At 44.7% G+C, this 15296-nt stretch overlaps 1 protein-coding gene across 9 annotated transcripts in view; it reads left to right on the plus strand.

Moving 5' to 3' along the window:
- Positions 1-15296, plus strand: part of TRPC3 (transient receptor potential cation channel subfamily C member 3) — a 142806-nt gene that overhangs the window by 65333 nt on the left and 62177 nt on the right. For 3 of the 9 annotated variants that reach the window (XM_070609175.1, XM_070609178.1, XM_070609181.1), the window contains exon 1: positions 2370-2698. The exons of 3 other annotated variants lie outside the window; for them this stretch is intronic. In XM_070609175.1, coding sequence (XP_070465276.1) covers positions 2487-2698 — 212 coding nt within the window. In that variant the 5' untranslated portion in view covers positions 2370-2486. Of the gene's footprint in view, positions 1-2368; positions 2699-15296 lie in introns of those variants that run through there. 3 more of the 9 variants (XM_070609177.1, XM_070609180.1, XM_070609176.1) reach the window with 2 other exon arrangements.

A 15296-nucleotide genomic window follows, 5' to 3' on the forward strand; every position in this document is an offset into this window, starting at 1 on the left:
CCATCTACAAGTCAAGGAGAGAGGCCTCAGAAGAAACCAACTCTGCCGACATCCTGGTCTCAGACTTCCAGCCTCCAGAACTGTAGACAAATTTCTGTTGTTTAGCCCACTCGGTCTGTGATAATTTGTTACGGCAGCCCTCGCAAACTATTATGGTCTGTGAGACCAAACCCCGTGACTCCAGCATTCCCACAGTGCTTCCATCCAGACCTTCTTAAGAGCAGTTGGTGAACTTGTTAATGCAATTATAAAGAACAAGAAGACCTCTGAATTCATTCAACAAACTTTTATTGAGCTTGTCCTGCACATCAGGTACTGAGTTAAATGGCAAAGACAAAAAGATGAACTCCTATGTAGCTCAAAGTAAATAAGACCCCAAACCATCCTCAAGGAATTCACAGTCTAAAGAGGAGACACATAAAGAGTTCATTTCAATACCACGTGACCAGTGGTAAGATTGTGGTATGTAGAGTGCCATGGGTAAGGACCAAGAGCTGTGGGAAGCTCCCCGAGACATAAGAGAGGTGTCAGATCAGAGGCCACGAACCCATGTCTTTAGGGAAAAGTAGAAGTGTGCCAGGTGAACGAGGGCTGAGAGACGTTTCAGTGGCAGGAATACCACGGACAAAGGCAGGGCAATGGGAAAGCATCTAGAATGTCAGCCTATGAGCGAGAGGTCAGATAACTGGAGTTAGGATGTGTATGAGGGAGGCGGGGAGGAGAGACTGAAGAATTAGGGTCAGACCACGAAGGACCATGTATGCCAAATTTGGATTTTAACCTGAAAGCAGTGGGAAGCCACCAGAGATTTTTGCAGAGAAAATTCATGATCAGACTTGTTCTGAGCATGGTCTCTCTAGTAGCGTGGAGAATGAAATGGTGTGGGGAGAGGCAGGTTACAGAAAGACCAGACTGCAGGGAGGACAATGGGGGCCTGAACTGAGGCAGTGGTGTTGGGGTGTGGACAGCTGTCCTGCTTTAGAGATAGCTCAGAGGTGGAATTGGAGGGGTCTCTAGACTTACACTGTGAGGATTTTAATGCTGCTACTGCTCTGTGTGCTAATACAGGAAAGGTGCTTCCAACCGTAAAGCACTAGACAATATTTACCTGTTTTCTCTGCATCAGATGTATAAATAAATATCACTGCTTCCTTAAACATACAGACTTCTTATCAACATACTAGAACACAATATTTTATTTACCTTTTAAGAATTAAATTCAAAAGAGCTACATTTCCTTACTTGTGTTTTGTTTAAATTTGAGGAGAACTGCTCTTCAAAAAAAATACGGTGTAATTGGATACAGTTAAAAAAGAATATCTTATTTTATCTCCTCATAGCATGTCTGGTATTTTTGCGATTCTTCCAAGTTGGACTTGCTGGAAAGCTGCCTATTTGAGGCAATGGAAAGCCTTGGAAAATACACTCGCCTGGGTCGAATCTGAGTTTTCTCACTAGCTACCTACCTTGAGTAGTTTAATCAGTCTCTCTAGGCCTCAGTTTTATTTCTAAAATGAGGGATAAATGCCTTAATCCCTAAGACTCCTTCTGACTAAAATTTCATGAGTCTTTTCTCCCAGAAAAAAATACTCCTCTTGAATTTCAAAATGCATTTTTGTTTTGCTGTTGTTTTAAAAAGGGGACTTTAAATTTTGCTAGAAAATATTTTTTGGAAAGTACATAAATCTTGTGAGAGGTTTTTGAGATTCATTAAAACTGAAGCATCACTCACGTTCAAAGCACTACCATTCTTGGGGTGCAGAGGACTCAGAGAAAAGTACTTAAACCTCTGTAGGTTAAACCAGGTCTCAGAGCGAGCAACACAACGACCAGGTGATGCCTGTTGAAACGTGGAGTTGAACAGGGTAAATACGACGGCAGGAAAATTAACAACAAGCAGGACGATTTCCTTTTCCCTTCCTCAGGAAACTTGTATCTCTACGTGGAAGAGGGCTCCAGATCTCCGGAAGAGAAATGGGAGGGAAGTTTCCCTGATTTCCTTACTCCCTACCTGCTGGTCTGTGTCCCACTCAGGCTCTCCCTGATGAGGACTTGATTCCCCCCTCCTCTGTCTCCCTCCCTCTATCCCTCCCTCCCTCTCACCCTGAGTAACGGTACAGTCCTAGCAAGTGATGCTGTCGGAGACAGGAGACGGGCACCGCGGAGGCATCGCCGCCGCCCGCAGGCGGGAGAACCTCTCCCCGCGCCAGCGCCCCGCGCGGCCGCCGGCCTCCTCCTCGCAGCCCCAGCCGCGGCGGCTGCTCTCACGGGTTGATGGTGGGCGGCGGCGGCGGCTCGGCTCGGGTTCCCGCCTCTGACTGCTCGGTCGCGGGCCGCGCCGTGCTCTCCCCCGGCCTCCCCGCCCGGGGCTGTCCGGCGCTGCGGGCGCCGCGGGAGGCGGGGAAGGGGCGCCGCGGGGAGACCGCGCGCCAGGGGCGGCGGAAGCGGGCGGCCGGCTCCCCCGCGCGCGGACCGCAGTCGGCGCGATGTCCACCAAGGTCAAGAAGTGCAAGGAGCAAGCGAGGGTGACCTTCCCCGCGCCGGAGGAGGAGGACGAGGGCGAGGACGAGGGCGCGGAGCCGCAGCGCCGCCGGCGGGGCTGGAGGGGCGTCAACGGGGGGCTCGAGCCGCGCCCCGCGCCCTCGCAGCGAGAACCGCACGGCTACCGCCCGCCGCCCTTCTCGCCGGGACCCGACATGTGAGTACCCGGCCGGCGGCAGCCCGCGGCGGGGCGCTGGCCGGGGGGCGGGAAGGCGCGCCCCCGGGCTCCCCGCGACGTGCCCGGGACCCCCACGCCCCGCCCGGCACTGCAAGGCAGTTCGATTCCGGGCGACTTCGGGGGGAACAAACCTCGGCCGGGGGCTCGCCCCCTTGGTCCTACTCTGTAGAGGGACTTGGGGGGCGCCGAAGGCGTGGCGGGGGCTCTGTCCCGGCTCAATTGCGCGAAACAGCCCCGCGGACAGACACAACAGACGCCAGACGCGCTGCCCAGCGAGCTGACACTTCCTCTCCTACCACCGAGGACGCGCGGACTCTCCGTGGGCTGGGGACCCTTCGGAAAATGGACCCTGGGGTCCCCAAGCCCACCCCGGGAGGCCAAAGAAGTGGAAGATGTGCTTAGACCGAGGCGCGCTCTCCAACCCCGACCTCCTCCCCGGCGTCCCAGCTTCGAGCCACCCTGGGGACTTGGGTCCCCTCCGACGCAGGACAGGGCAGTGGGGAGAAGGGAGGAGACGGTGTGCGGTACAGAGTGTGGGTTGGAGGTTTCTCCGGTCGCCTTGTTCCCCGACGGCCCTTTCAAAGTTGGAGTCGAAGCCCCAGCGGGTCCACCGGCGAGACAGCGGGCGCGGGGCGGCCGTGGGAACCGCTGTGGTGCTAACTTAGGCTGTAGTTCCCAGGCGGCGCAGGGCCAGCAGTTGCTTCTTTTTTAAAGGAAGGTAAAGGTCGGAGCTCTAGTGTGTGAGAAAGAGCAACTTTTCTTAATTTACAGATCTTGGAAACAGCCTTATTTAATCAGCTGCGAGATGCAGAGAGGATGAGAAAGAAGGTGATTAGTTTTAGGGTGCATGCCCTCTATTTCTCTTGTCACGTACCTTGGGCGTGCTGCAGGGTTTACTGGCATCTTTTAGGAAGAACGCACAAATGTAGGTAGAGAACTTGGGGTCAGACGTGGCGGGCGGCCCTGACCGCGAGGGCCGGGAAGTGGTTCTCCGGGCAGGGACGGAGGTTCTGCAGCGCCCCCTGCTGCCCGCGAGCTGCCCACAGCCGGGGTCCGAGGCCTTCCGGGCGACCCCGGGCTCTCACACCGCTGGGCTCGCTCGGAGGCGGCGCCTGGCCGGCCCCGGACTTGCCTCTAAGAAAGAGAAATCAGTGGCTGGGAGTAGATCGCTTAGGGAAGGGTTCTGATTTAAAATGAGCGACGCATCCTGATGTGGTTCAGTTATTGCTGAAGATTAGCCTGGAGAGGAAATGGCCCGGGAAATGGGCGGAAGGTATATCCTTTGGGATTAAAGCGCTGCCAGCTCGCTGGCTTCCCCACTCCCTAAGGTTATAAGACGTTGTCCATTTTTTCTTTAGCCAATTTGGTTTTTATAACCCAGCTCAATTTCTTGATTCTTTAAAAATTTTTTTCTTTTACCTTAAATCTACACTAAATGGGACAGCACAGCAGTCTTATCTGAGAAAGTAGGGCGGAGCAGATTACTCCCTTTGCCTTTTGAAGTTTGAGGTCAATTACACAAAGGTGCGGGGGCAAATTCTATTGTAGGCTAGCTGTCTAACCGCTAACAGAACATCTTTCCTTTCTATATGTTGACTGTACGTAATTCAACAAATAACTGTTGCAATCGTACTTATTTTGTAAAGCGGTTGAGAAGACCCAGTCATTTTAAGGAGATAGACGTTAATAAACGTTTCTTCTGGAGGTAGGGCAGCAAACTCTTCATGGTTACCTGAGGCCTGTCACTTGGTACACGTCAGAGACTGGCTTGATATCTGTAGCAGAGGTTAGCTCTTTGTGCCATGATTGAGGAGAGTATGGACACAGTTTAATAGCTCAGAAAGTGAACCAGCAGCCCTAGGATGGCATCGGAAGAGGACACTCAGTCCATCAAAGCCCCAGGGTCATTTCAGTAGGCGCGAGAGAACAGCTGAGTTTAAAATTCAACAGGGGTGCTGAGGATGGAATCCCACTTTTACCAGAAAGATTCCTCAGGGTGATGCTGTTGCTCATTTCACTGCTCCATGCTCCAGTATTCCACTTGGGAATTTTAAACGGACTGTCTTAGGAGGAAGAGTGCCTTCTGCCGTATCACTAACAAGACTGTTTTTTATCCTTTGATAGAACTCTTGATTCAACTATTGATTCAAACCAAGACTTCCTTTATCCCAATTGTTTGCAAACCTAGGACCAAGTAGTATGTCATTGGTGAGATTACCTCATTCGTGGAATTTTTTGCTTGTTAAATATATCTGATGAACTCCAAAAAGGCATTTGAGGGCACTCTCATGAGTTTCAATTCAAAGACATTTCTTAAGCATTTGCCTGCGCAGGGTAAGTGCAGCAAGCCACAAAGACAAGTATAACAACTTTTCTGCACTCAAGGAGTTTGAAATCTCATGAGGGAGAGGAGGAAATGAAACTGGGTGTGAGCAATTATGCTGTAAGTTAGAATAAAATAAGTAACCATAAAAACACAAGGAAGGAGCTATGAAGGGTCAAGTGCAAAGGAGAGACAGACAACGCAACGTAAGGTTGTAGAGAAATCAAGGAAACCTTTATTGACCTTGAAAGATAGGAGGCAGAGACAGACTGGGTAATTAATTCACCCCAATGCCAGGCATGTCTAGTGATTATTAGTTGAGTTTGGTTGGAACACAGAGTATGTGTAGGAGAGCTGTGAGATGTAGCTGGTGGATGTGTTGGTTTGGGGCATTATGTGGAGGATCTTATATGCCAGGAACAGGCAATAGGGGGCCATTGATGGTTTCAAAGCAGCAACAATTTGATCAAAGCCACTCTGAGAGCAAGATAGATTGAAGTGGCAATTGGCAGAATGTGATTAAATAAATTAGGGGGCTATTTGTAGCTGTCCAGGCTGAGATTTGGGTCTGTAATAGTGTAGTACTGGCGGGATAGAAAGGGGAGAGATTGGAAGAGAGAATACACAGATAGAATCTATGGGAATCTGCAACTAACTGCCCTTGGGGGATTGAAAGAGAAAGCAAAGCCAGAGATGATTTGGTGATTTTGACCTAGATAACTAAGAACATTGGTGGTTGGTGTCATTATTGAAAAAAACAAAGAGGAGGATCGGATTTTTCAGATAGTCCTGATAGAGGTGTCACGCAGAAAGATGGAAAGGCAAGTTTAAAATGGGAGAATTTGAGAGTCTGCTATCTGATGGGAATTGTTACAGAGTCATGTGAGTATATGATATTACCCAAAGAAGGAGTGTGAAGAGAAAAACAGGGGAGCCTCAGCTCCTTTTCGGAGGGAAACTCTTTTGTTAGAGGGCGGAGAGCGAGAGTAGCCGGCAAAGGGTACAGAAAAAGATGAAGGAGCAGGTGGTACTAAGGAAAGGCTGCTAGAGAGAAGAGTTTCAGGAACAGGGAAGAATTGACCCACAATTGGCAAATGCTTGGTAATCAAGAGAGAAACTTGAGTCTACTTTTAGTAAGAAGAATCAATCCTTATATGTATCAACAGACGTACACAAAATCGTTAGATTTCTCAGCAGTGTTATCTTTAACAGAGAAAGACTTCTGGAAAGGAGGATTCTGTTTAGTTTTTCTTCTGGAAGTGCTGCCAAAAATTTGTCATAATAAGGGCAGTAATTTGTGTTTATAAAATACTCCATGCTGTCATTTATACTAATTAACTTGAATCACACCTCTTTAAAGCACGTTTATCATTGTCATCATTTGGCGAGTGAGGAAATTGGTACACAGAGAAGTAAAGTCATTTTCTAAAGGTTATTCACCGAATCAATAATAGAGCTTCTGTATTCAATATAGTGTTATTAACTATAGTCGTCATGCTGTGCATAAGCTCTCTAGGCTTATTTGTCCCATGCAACTGGAAGTCTGTACACTTTAACCAGCATTTCCTCATTCTCCCCATTTCCCAGCCCCTGGTAACCACCATTCTTCTCTCTGCCTCTGTGGATTTGGCTTTTTTAGATTCCACATATAAGTGAGATCATGCAGGTTTTTTCTTTCTGTGTCTGGCTTATTTCACTTAGCATAATGTCTTCCACATTCATCCATGTTGTAGCAAATGGCAGGATCTCCTTTGTTGAGGCTGAATATATTTCATTGTATGTATATACACTGCAGTTTCTTTGTTTATTCACCTGTCACTGGACACTTAGGTTGTCGGCATGTGTATCTTGGCTATTTGGTAAGAGAGTAGATTTCAGGTGCTCTCATCCCCCTCCTACCACCCCCCCCCCAAAAAGGTAACTGTGTGAGGAGATGGATATGATAATTACCCTTGGCTGTAGTAGTCATTTCACTGTGTATATGTATATTGTCATATTGTATACCTTAAATATATACAATTTTTATTTTAAAAAATAAAGCTGCATAGTGATTAGAAGATTTAAAAAATTAGTAAAGCTTCTGATTCTCAGCTCTGTAACATAGGGGAGCTGAAGATGGGTACACAATGCCTTGTAACCCAGACTGTCTAGTTGGATGTTAGTTTCTGTGGCACTGGCCTGTGTAAATGTTCCCATCTGGCTTCGTTTTGCTGTGCGGTTGAGAGCAGTGTTGTGCGTGTTGCTTTGGGCATCAAATTGGGAACAGCATCTCTCTCACACCCCTGGATCGGAAATCAGAGATTCTCCAAGTGACCGTTGCATCTCCAGGGACAGGAGTTTGGACTTTAGGGGAGTAAAGTCAGACTTTATTAGTCAGTGTTATTAAGGAAGAGTTAGGTTTCTCCACAGTTAGAGTTTAATTGTCAAGAATAGCACAACATGGTATTAGACTTGAGCCCTTTAATAATCTGAAACTTTTAATTACGTTATTAGTTTGTCCCTTAGAGAAGTAATTTCACTATTTACAACATAGGTTGTTTTAAATTATTTTTATATACTATCAAAGTAGTCCATGAATATAGTGTTTAAAGTTAGTGCTAAAAAGGCTTATAGGACAATAGCACGTCTCCGGCAGTCCCTTTTCTTCCCGCCCACACCATTGCATTCCACTTTCAACCCCTTCAACTCCTGCTGTCTTGTTCTTCTTATGTTTTAGATGTTATCAGTCATCTTAAGTGAGAATTTTCACTCACTTAAACCTCTTAATCTCCCCCTATCCTCCACCACATGGTTGATCACAATTTCTGATTAATATATTAAAGTCTTCATTATTATGACCGTGTTTATGACCAGTAACTATTGTTGACTGCTGAGTCTAGTAGTATGGTATGATTGCATTTCTTTTCTTTTATAATTACTTGTTTTTCTTAGAGTAAATATTTGTCCCATCTTGTCCTTGCTTCTTTAGATAAATGGTCTGCAGTCTCTAGCAGTGTGTGGTTTCCTGAAGACATCCCTTCTAAAAACCTCTGACTTACTTTGTATGTGGTTTAAATTTTTTTTTCCTTCAGAAAGGCTTTAGAATCACCTCTTCATTAGTACTCTTCTGAAATTTCAAGATGGTATGGGTCTTTTTTTCACTCTGTGAGCTGGACCCTTGGTGAACCCTTTCAATATCTAGAGATTCTGCCCTTTGGTTCTGGGATATTTTCATGTGTTATTTCTTTTATTCTTTCCTATCCACTATTTTCCTTCTTTTTTCTTTCTGGACTTCCTGTCATTTGGATGTTGGACCTCCTGGCTGATCCCCTAGTTTTTGTGTCTCTTCTCTCCCATTTTCCAACGCTTGTCTTCTCTGTTCTTTTAAGATATTTCCTTGACTGTATCTCCCAACTCTTTCACTGAGTTTTTTCCATTTAGCTATTATATTTTTAATCTCTAAGAGCTCTTTCTTGTCTTACAAGTATTCCTTTGTCATAGCATTCTTTTTTATTTCAGAGATGCAGTATTTTTAAAATATTTCTCAAGGGAGGAGGGTTTGGGAGATAATAAACCTGGCTGTTGGTCTTCTGGAACTGGGCAGAGACCCCCTCTTCTTAGTCTCTGCCCTCCTCTGGGCCTAGTGTCCTATCTAGAGCATCTCCATCTCTATTTCTCTAGAGATTTCATGTCCTGTCTTTCTTGTAGGGGTGAGGATTGTCACTTGATCATATCACTTATGGCTTAGATATCTGGGGGAAGGGATTCTACCTACTCTTCATACAGACTGTCAGCGAATTCCCCCATTTTTGGCTCCTGCCTCATCTCTACTGTAATCTGTACAGTGTGGTATGAGGGGCATCTGAAGTCCTCTGCCTAAAATCATCTTGGTACCACACTTCCTAAATTTAACTAATATAGAATATTTTGGAGAAAAATAGAATGTTTGAGTTGGAAAGGATTCTATCTAGTCCAGTCCCTTCTTTTTCAAATTGAGAAACTGAAGCTGAAGGTTGACATCTAATCACGGCAACCCCAGGCCATCTGAAATCTCCCGGTTCCTAGGGCTGTGCTGTTTACACTGTGGCCTCCTTTGGGTTAAACTTTTCTCTCTTCCTCAGAGAAATTTAAAAATGCTCCTGGGAGGAGCAACACAGGAAACTACTAATTAGTATTAATTCATTTATGAGACCCAGTTAATTAATCATTTCAATTTACCTGCTGATGGCAGATCAACTTGAGAAAGTTTGTAAGCTAAGTAGGAGGACTAAGAATGGGGGGAAAGAGGAGAAAAGGATATCTCAAGGCACAATTGACTCCCTGCCAAACATTGTTTCTGATTTTCTCTTCTGTTAATATCAAAGAGGTGAAAGGGTCCTGGACCAGGACTGGACCATCATTTCACGACTGGGTTAGAATTTTAGGGATTTTTCATTACTATGCTGGGATAGCAAATGTCTGTCTGTTTCCCCTCTCTCTCTCTCAATTATTCAAACCCACTGAGCTGTTCATTTGCCTACAATATCCCATAAACCCTTACCCCCAGCTGACAGTAGACAATAAAACACCACAGAAAATGTAACGGGAGGAAGGAAACTCTTTTTACTGAGCTTCTGTGCCCTTGGTAGGAAGGAATCCTTTGAACTTCCTGGCTGGGAACTGAGATCGCCCCCTTCAGGGAACATGCTCAAGGAATGGTCGCGGAACAGTCTTCTGGGGAGGGCGGCTTTTTCCTAGACGGGCAGTCTTCCTTCTCCGAGCTGCCCTCCACATCACCCAGGAGCAGCCTGGCAGGGGAGCCAGATTAGTGGCCTGTGCAGGGTGAACGCATAGGAGTCTGGCCCCAGATAGAAGTCTGAAGCTGTGAACTGTGGGGTGGCCAACTTCACACTTGTGCATAAGGGGCTCAGCAGTGACTTTATGAGAATAATTAGAATTGTTATAGTGTTTTGTCTTTAATTTAGCATCTAGGTCAGGGATATGTGCCTACAGTTATCTAGTGAAAAACAATTTCCTTATTAAAAAAAAACCTCCCTTCTTTGCGCTATTCAAATAATAGATGACAATATGGATTTGATCCTAGACCTTTTTAAAAAATGAGGTTTAAATGTCCACAAGTGTGTGACCTGTTAAGGAAAGAGCATGACAAGGCTAATATTCTACACCAGTTTTGCAATTCTAAATACATTTCGTCAAATAGGACTGATGCATATGGATTCTCTGTTGAAAAGTAGGTCGCAGGGTGATGAGATGGGAGCAAGGATCTAAAAACCTCAGACTTCTGACTTTGGATATGGATGATAGTAATAGAAAAACAGATCCCTTTGCTTCTAATAATGTTAGAGATTAATATATATATAATTGATCGTGACTAACATATTAAAATAGCCAAGCATGCACTTCTCTTGGGTCAGTAGAAGTTTTTTACTTTACTATTGAGTTCATTTTGTCTCAATTTTTGTTCAGTTATAGACTGAATTCGTTTTTGACTTCTGATTTCCTTATCACTAATCTTCCTGAAATGATAAATGTTAGTTTTAGAAAGCATTGTGAAAATGAGTTTATTTTTGAAGATAAACTTAACTATTAATTATTAGAGCTTATTAATTCTAAGATTTATCCTCTGTTTGCCCCCAGATTATCCTGACAAAATGTAAGTTTATGTAAGATCAAAATCAAGAGATGTAGAATTCACCAGTTACTTTTTGTGGCGTAACTAAGAATTGAATGTGATTAATCATAAATTTGCTTTGAAAGAAGAAAGATTATTTACATTACTTTGACTTATGACTATTAAGTTGTATTAAAGTATTCAAGACATTCTTTTTTATAGAAGAATTACTCCAGTTCTCCTCTATCACTACTTCCACACATTGTCTTTTATGAGCAAGGCTATTCTTTAATCTAGAGGGGAGAATTGCTGTTCCCTAGGTGTTCAGTCTTACGGTTTAAGTGCCCGTGCATCTGTGCATGCATCCCTCCAGCAGATACATTTTCATCTGCCATGTACTAAAAGCTAGGCACATAGACATAAAGAAGGCTGTCTCTGCTCTAAAGGATGTTACAGTATCATTGAGGAGACAGGCATGAAAGCAGACCATTACAAAGCATACAATAGTCAACTTAATGGAGTTATATACACAAACAGAAACATCTAAGTTCTAGAAGGCATTTGCTTGAATACTTTCTTGGGCACATATGTTTAAGAAGCATTATCAAGAAGTCATGCGGGCAATGGTTAGGGGTCCTCACCTCTGCTCCCGGTGGACTTTTAGTGGGAGCAACACACTGTTAAATGGCTTTTTTGCTTTTCTGGTTTTAGCTGGTGAGGGGTCTGGCAGAGCTTTCATGAGGGGGGTGACAGGGAAAGCGATGCACAGAGGAGCCCGGAGCTTCCCTCCTTAAATATACAACAGCTTCTTGTCTCTGACTTAGTCATTAGGGCATATACCCAAATTAGCATATGTCTAATAGATTTATTAAAATGATACATGGGGAATTCTGAATATAACACAGGCCAACAGAAACTCTCAGGGAATTAATTACTGTGGAGACCCAAATATCTCTCTAGACCTATAATTGCTGGAATCTCTACGTTTTAATTTTTTTGTGGGATGAGAATTTTTAGAAATGAAAGCTGCGCTTTCCTCTTTCTTAAGTGGAGCACCTTTTCTTGCTGGCTTGGTTGCTACTGTGACGATGTTTTCTTTAGCTGTTCATGGTGTCGGTAGATGCAGGCTCAGCGTAGATGGCGAGAGACATGAGACCCATAGCCCTCTATAATGTACGACTACATTAGACATTCGAACTGAATGGGCTGCCTTCCTCTAGCCTTGCACACTGGTGCGCTTAGATGCTACTGAAGTTCAGTGACTCCCACTCCATTTCTTCCCTTCCACAAATACATACGTTAGGAGATTTTCAAAACGTGTGTTTTTGATGACATTATCAAGGTTGTGTTTCAGATGCCCTGTCTTCCTTCCAAGCACACTCACATGTAAGGCACACCGTGTAGATGTCAGATGTCTCCAGAGGCAGCCGCATTGACTGACAGGTGCCTGCTTCCCAGAGGACCGTGGACTTTGTCTATGTTTTGACTTTTTGTCTCTGACTTTCTTGTCTTTTGTCAGTGCCTGCTGCTTCCCGCCTTCATTACCACTTGGAGTTGTCACCATCTCCGAGACTGTAGCTAGCATGGCAGTTGCTCTCTCACCTTTTTTCCTCTCCTCTGCGCTTTTCTCGCTCTCTCTCTTCTGTGGCTCCTTCCGCTTTTCTTGCCCTTCACAGAATGACAGACTGGCTCCTAGCTAGCTGGCACATTCGCTTTCTTTGGAGCGGTGAACTGATTGGTCAGGACAGTTTGGGTGTTATTCTCATTGCTTTGGCTCACATTGATGGTGTTATTACCTTGTTTGCTTGCTTGCTAAGTGCATTGAGTAGGTGGTTATTTCCTCACTCATTTCAATAAAGGAGTTGAGGTGATTTCTTAATAATGTTCATTTGTTGCTGTGTGCTAAAGAGCTTGCAGTTCAATCCAAAGAGCCATTTTAGAAGCTGTTCTGTATAGAACCAAAATGTTCCAACACATAAGCTGAGGATATATTTTAATACAGTAATGTTACTTTGATTTGCAACCTGTTATTCATTTTCTTATTCTCTAGAGACAGCATGGTAGAGTAGAGAGCCTGGGAGAGGCCCTCTGACTCTCATCTTCTAATTCGCTACCCTTCAGTGACCTTAAGGAAGTTACTTACCATTCTGACTGAGTCTCTTTATCTGTAGAATTAGTATCAACTGACAAATATTTTAAACATACACTGCATTGTATTAGGTACTGTAGAGGTGATATAAGAATTATAAAACATAACATAGGAAACATGAAGCATCTATCCTCAATTGAACTTAGGGGGCATGAATATCAGAGGAGACAGTAATCAAGAAGATGAAATAAAATTAAGCATATAGATTTAGGGGCAGACTAGCAGTGTTACAAAAACTCAGGCTGATGAAATAGTCAGGAATGGTTTCGGAAAGGATCAAAAGACAACATTTCAGAATGGACAGAATCTTGCAGGTCTTCTAGTCATTACCCTGTGAAACTTTACCCTCTATTTACGGAAGTCTAATGTAAGCTGGACCACAGAAGGTAGGAAGGATTTGAACCGGCAAAGGGCAGAAAAAAGAGTATGCCTAGGATGGAAACAAAAGGAGCATCCAGAGGCAGGTGTGGCAGAGTCAAGAAACCATGACAGCTTGGCTGAGCGGGAGCATGTAGCTCCTGTAATCTGCCTGTAACAAACAGGTCTTTCTCCTGAGCCTCCCCCGGCTGAGTGGGAGAGAAAAAAGTGAACCAGAGGTCCAACCTATGGCTTAAATTTGTTTTTTATATTCTGTTTTTGTTTTTTGCTTGCTAAACAGACACTTATTCTCATTCAACAAATGAATTAAGCAATCAATAAATTAAGCAATTAAGTGAATTAAGCAATTAGGCAGTTGTGTGAGTTAACAGGGAGGGAAGGCTTGCCCTCTATCGGTGCAGGGATTTGCTCAACAGGACAGTGTCTCCATGTGCCTTGAGGGGGTGTCTAAGGGACCTTTGCTTGCTCAGTCTTCCCCCTCAGTCTCCACAAGGGCCAGAGTCTCTATGGTGTTCATGCCCACCCCCAGTTTATCACACTCAGGAGGGATGCTATGAGGCTGATTTCATTGATCTTAGTGTGATAGTATAAAGTAAATTTTCTTTTTAAGAAAAATTGCTCAGGCTCCCAGAAAGCTGCCCCTGCCCTGGCTCTTCTCTGTAGCATCTGGGCATTGGGGGAGGGGAGCTTATGTGTCCCCTGGAGGGGGAAAGAGTTGGTGTCCTTTGATTCTTCCCGTCTCTAGGCAATGTTCATTGTCTACTTGGGTGCTGCTTGTCAGCAGCAGTAACTTGATCTTGGCTGACTTGCCTTTGGTATAACCCAGATGTGCTCCCTGCTGTACATGGTTTCAGCTCAGTTCCCATGGGCTACAGAGCTCTATCTAGCTAACCGCACCAGCCGTCCTCCCTAGTCTTGACACAGGCTCCCTGGCTCTCAGTGCAGGGTCCACGTGACCTGGGAGCTGAGGGAGGCTTGAGAAAGCCCTTACAATTCCCTGCTTAACCAGGCTGGCTGTCCCAGATCTCCAGATAACATAAGCAGGGCCAGAATCCCCTGCCCTCCATGATTCCTCACCCTGTGGGATCCACATCTTGAATTTTACTTGCCTTCTCTTATGTCTTTCTTTTCCCAGGACAGTAAGCATCATGACTTTGCTTGTCAAAAGTGGGAGAGCTATCTTGTCTGCATGATGAGAGCGCTCTGTGATCAGTTCCTTCAGAATTAATTAGAGAAATAAAGGAATTGAACAAATCCTTCCTCAAGACGATTTTCCTTTAGCCAAATTCTGCTTGCAAAATCTCAGTTTTCTTGCAAAAAGCTGTAAATTACCTTGATGTTTCCCTTTGCACTCCTCTTCTAAAACTTGCCTTCTCCATTTCCCCCTAAACATGCCCACTCAACTCTACACTACAACACTCACTCCCCAGGCAGTAAGACAGCCTGAGTCAACCGGGGCAAAGATCTTGTATTTGGAAAGGCAGAGGAAAAAAGCATCCGACTAATTTTTCAAAAAATACCCTTGATATTATTGGAATACCCTTGATAGCATAGAAGGAAGTAGAATAATATGTTTTGAGGACAGTGAAGAATGAGTCTGAGGAGCAAGGAAAAGAAGATTGGCCAGGCAGGGGGTGGGGGATGCTGTCAACAGGAGGATTCTGGTTTGGTTTGGTTTGGTTTTAAGACGAGTGTGGTAGTTAAAGCAGAGTTGAAGACGAGCAAGATGCTGGGGATGGCTGTGGGTACAAAGGGGAAAATCAGGAGCAGCATGAAGCACTGGAAAGAGTAGGAGTCAGACAGACCCCAGGCAGAATCCCAGTCTGCATTTTACTATGTGTGTTACCTTGGGCAATTTCCTTTGAGGTTGTTTTTCTTATTTATGAAACAGAAAATAATACCTGCTTCATAGCATTGTTATGAGAATTAAATATAGTGCATGAAAAACATAGGTATAGACCAGGTACTCAGTGCAGTTTAGTAGCCTTCCCTGGTGCCATCTCTGTTGGAAAACTGTTGTAATAATCCAGCTATGATTTGTTGAAGATCTGGAAAGTGATGCTGGCAATGAGAACTGGAAGGAAGAGTCCAGTACAAGAAACATTCCAAAGGAGGAGCTTCAGAACATTGTGCTGAC

Source organism: Equus przewalskii, chromosome 2 (assembly GCF_037783145.1).
Source record: "Equus przewalskii isolate Varuska chromosome 2, EquPr2, whole genome shotgun sequence".
Lineage (NCBI taxonomy): Eukaryota > Metazoa > Chordata > Mammalia > Perissodactyla > Equidae > Equus > Equus przewalskii.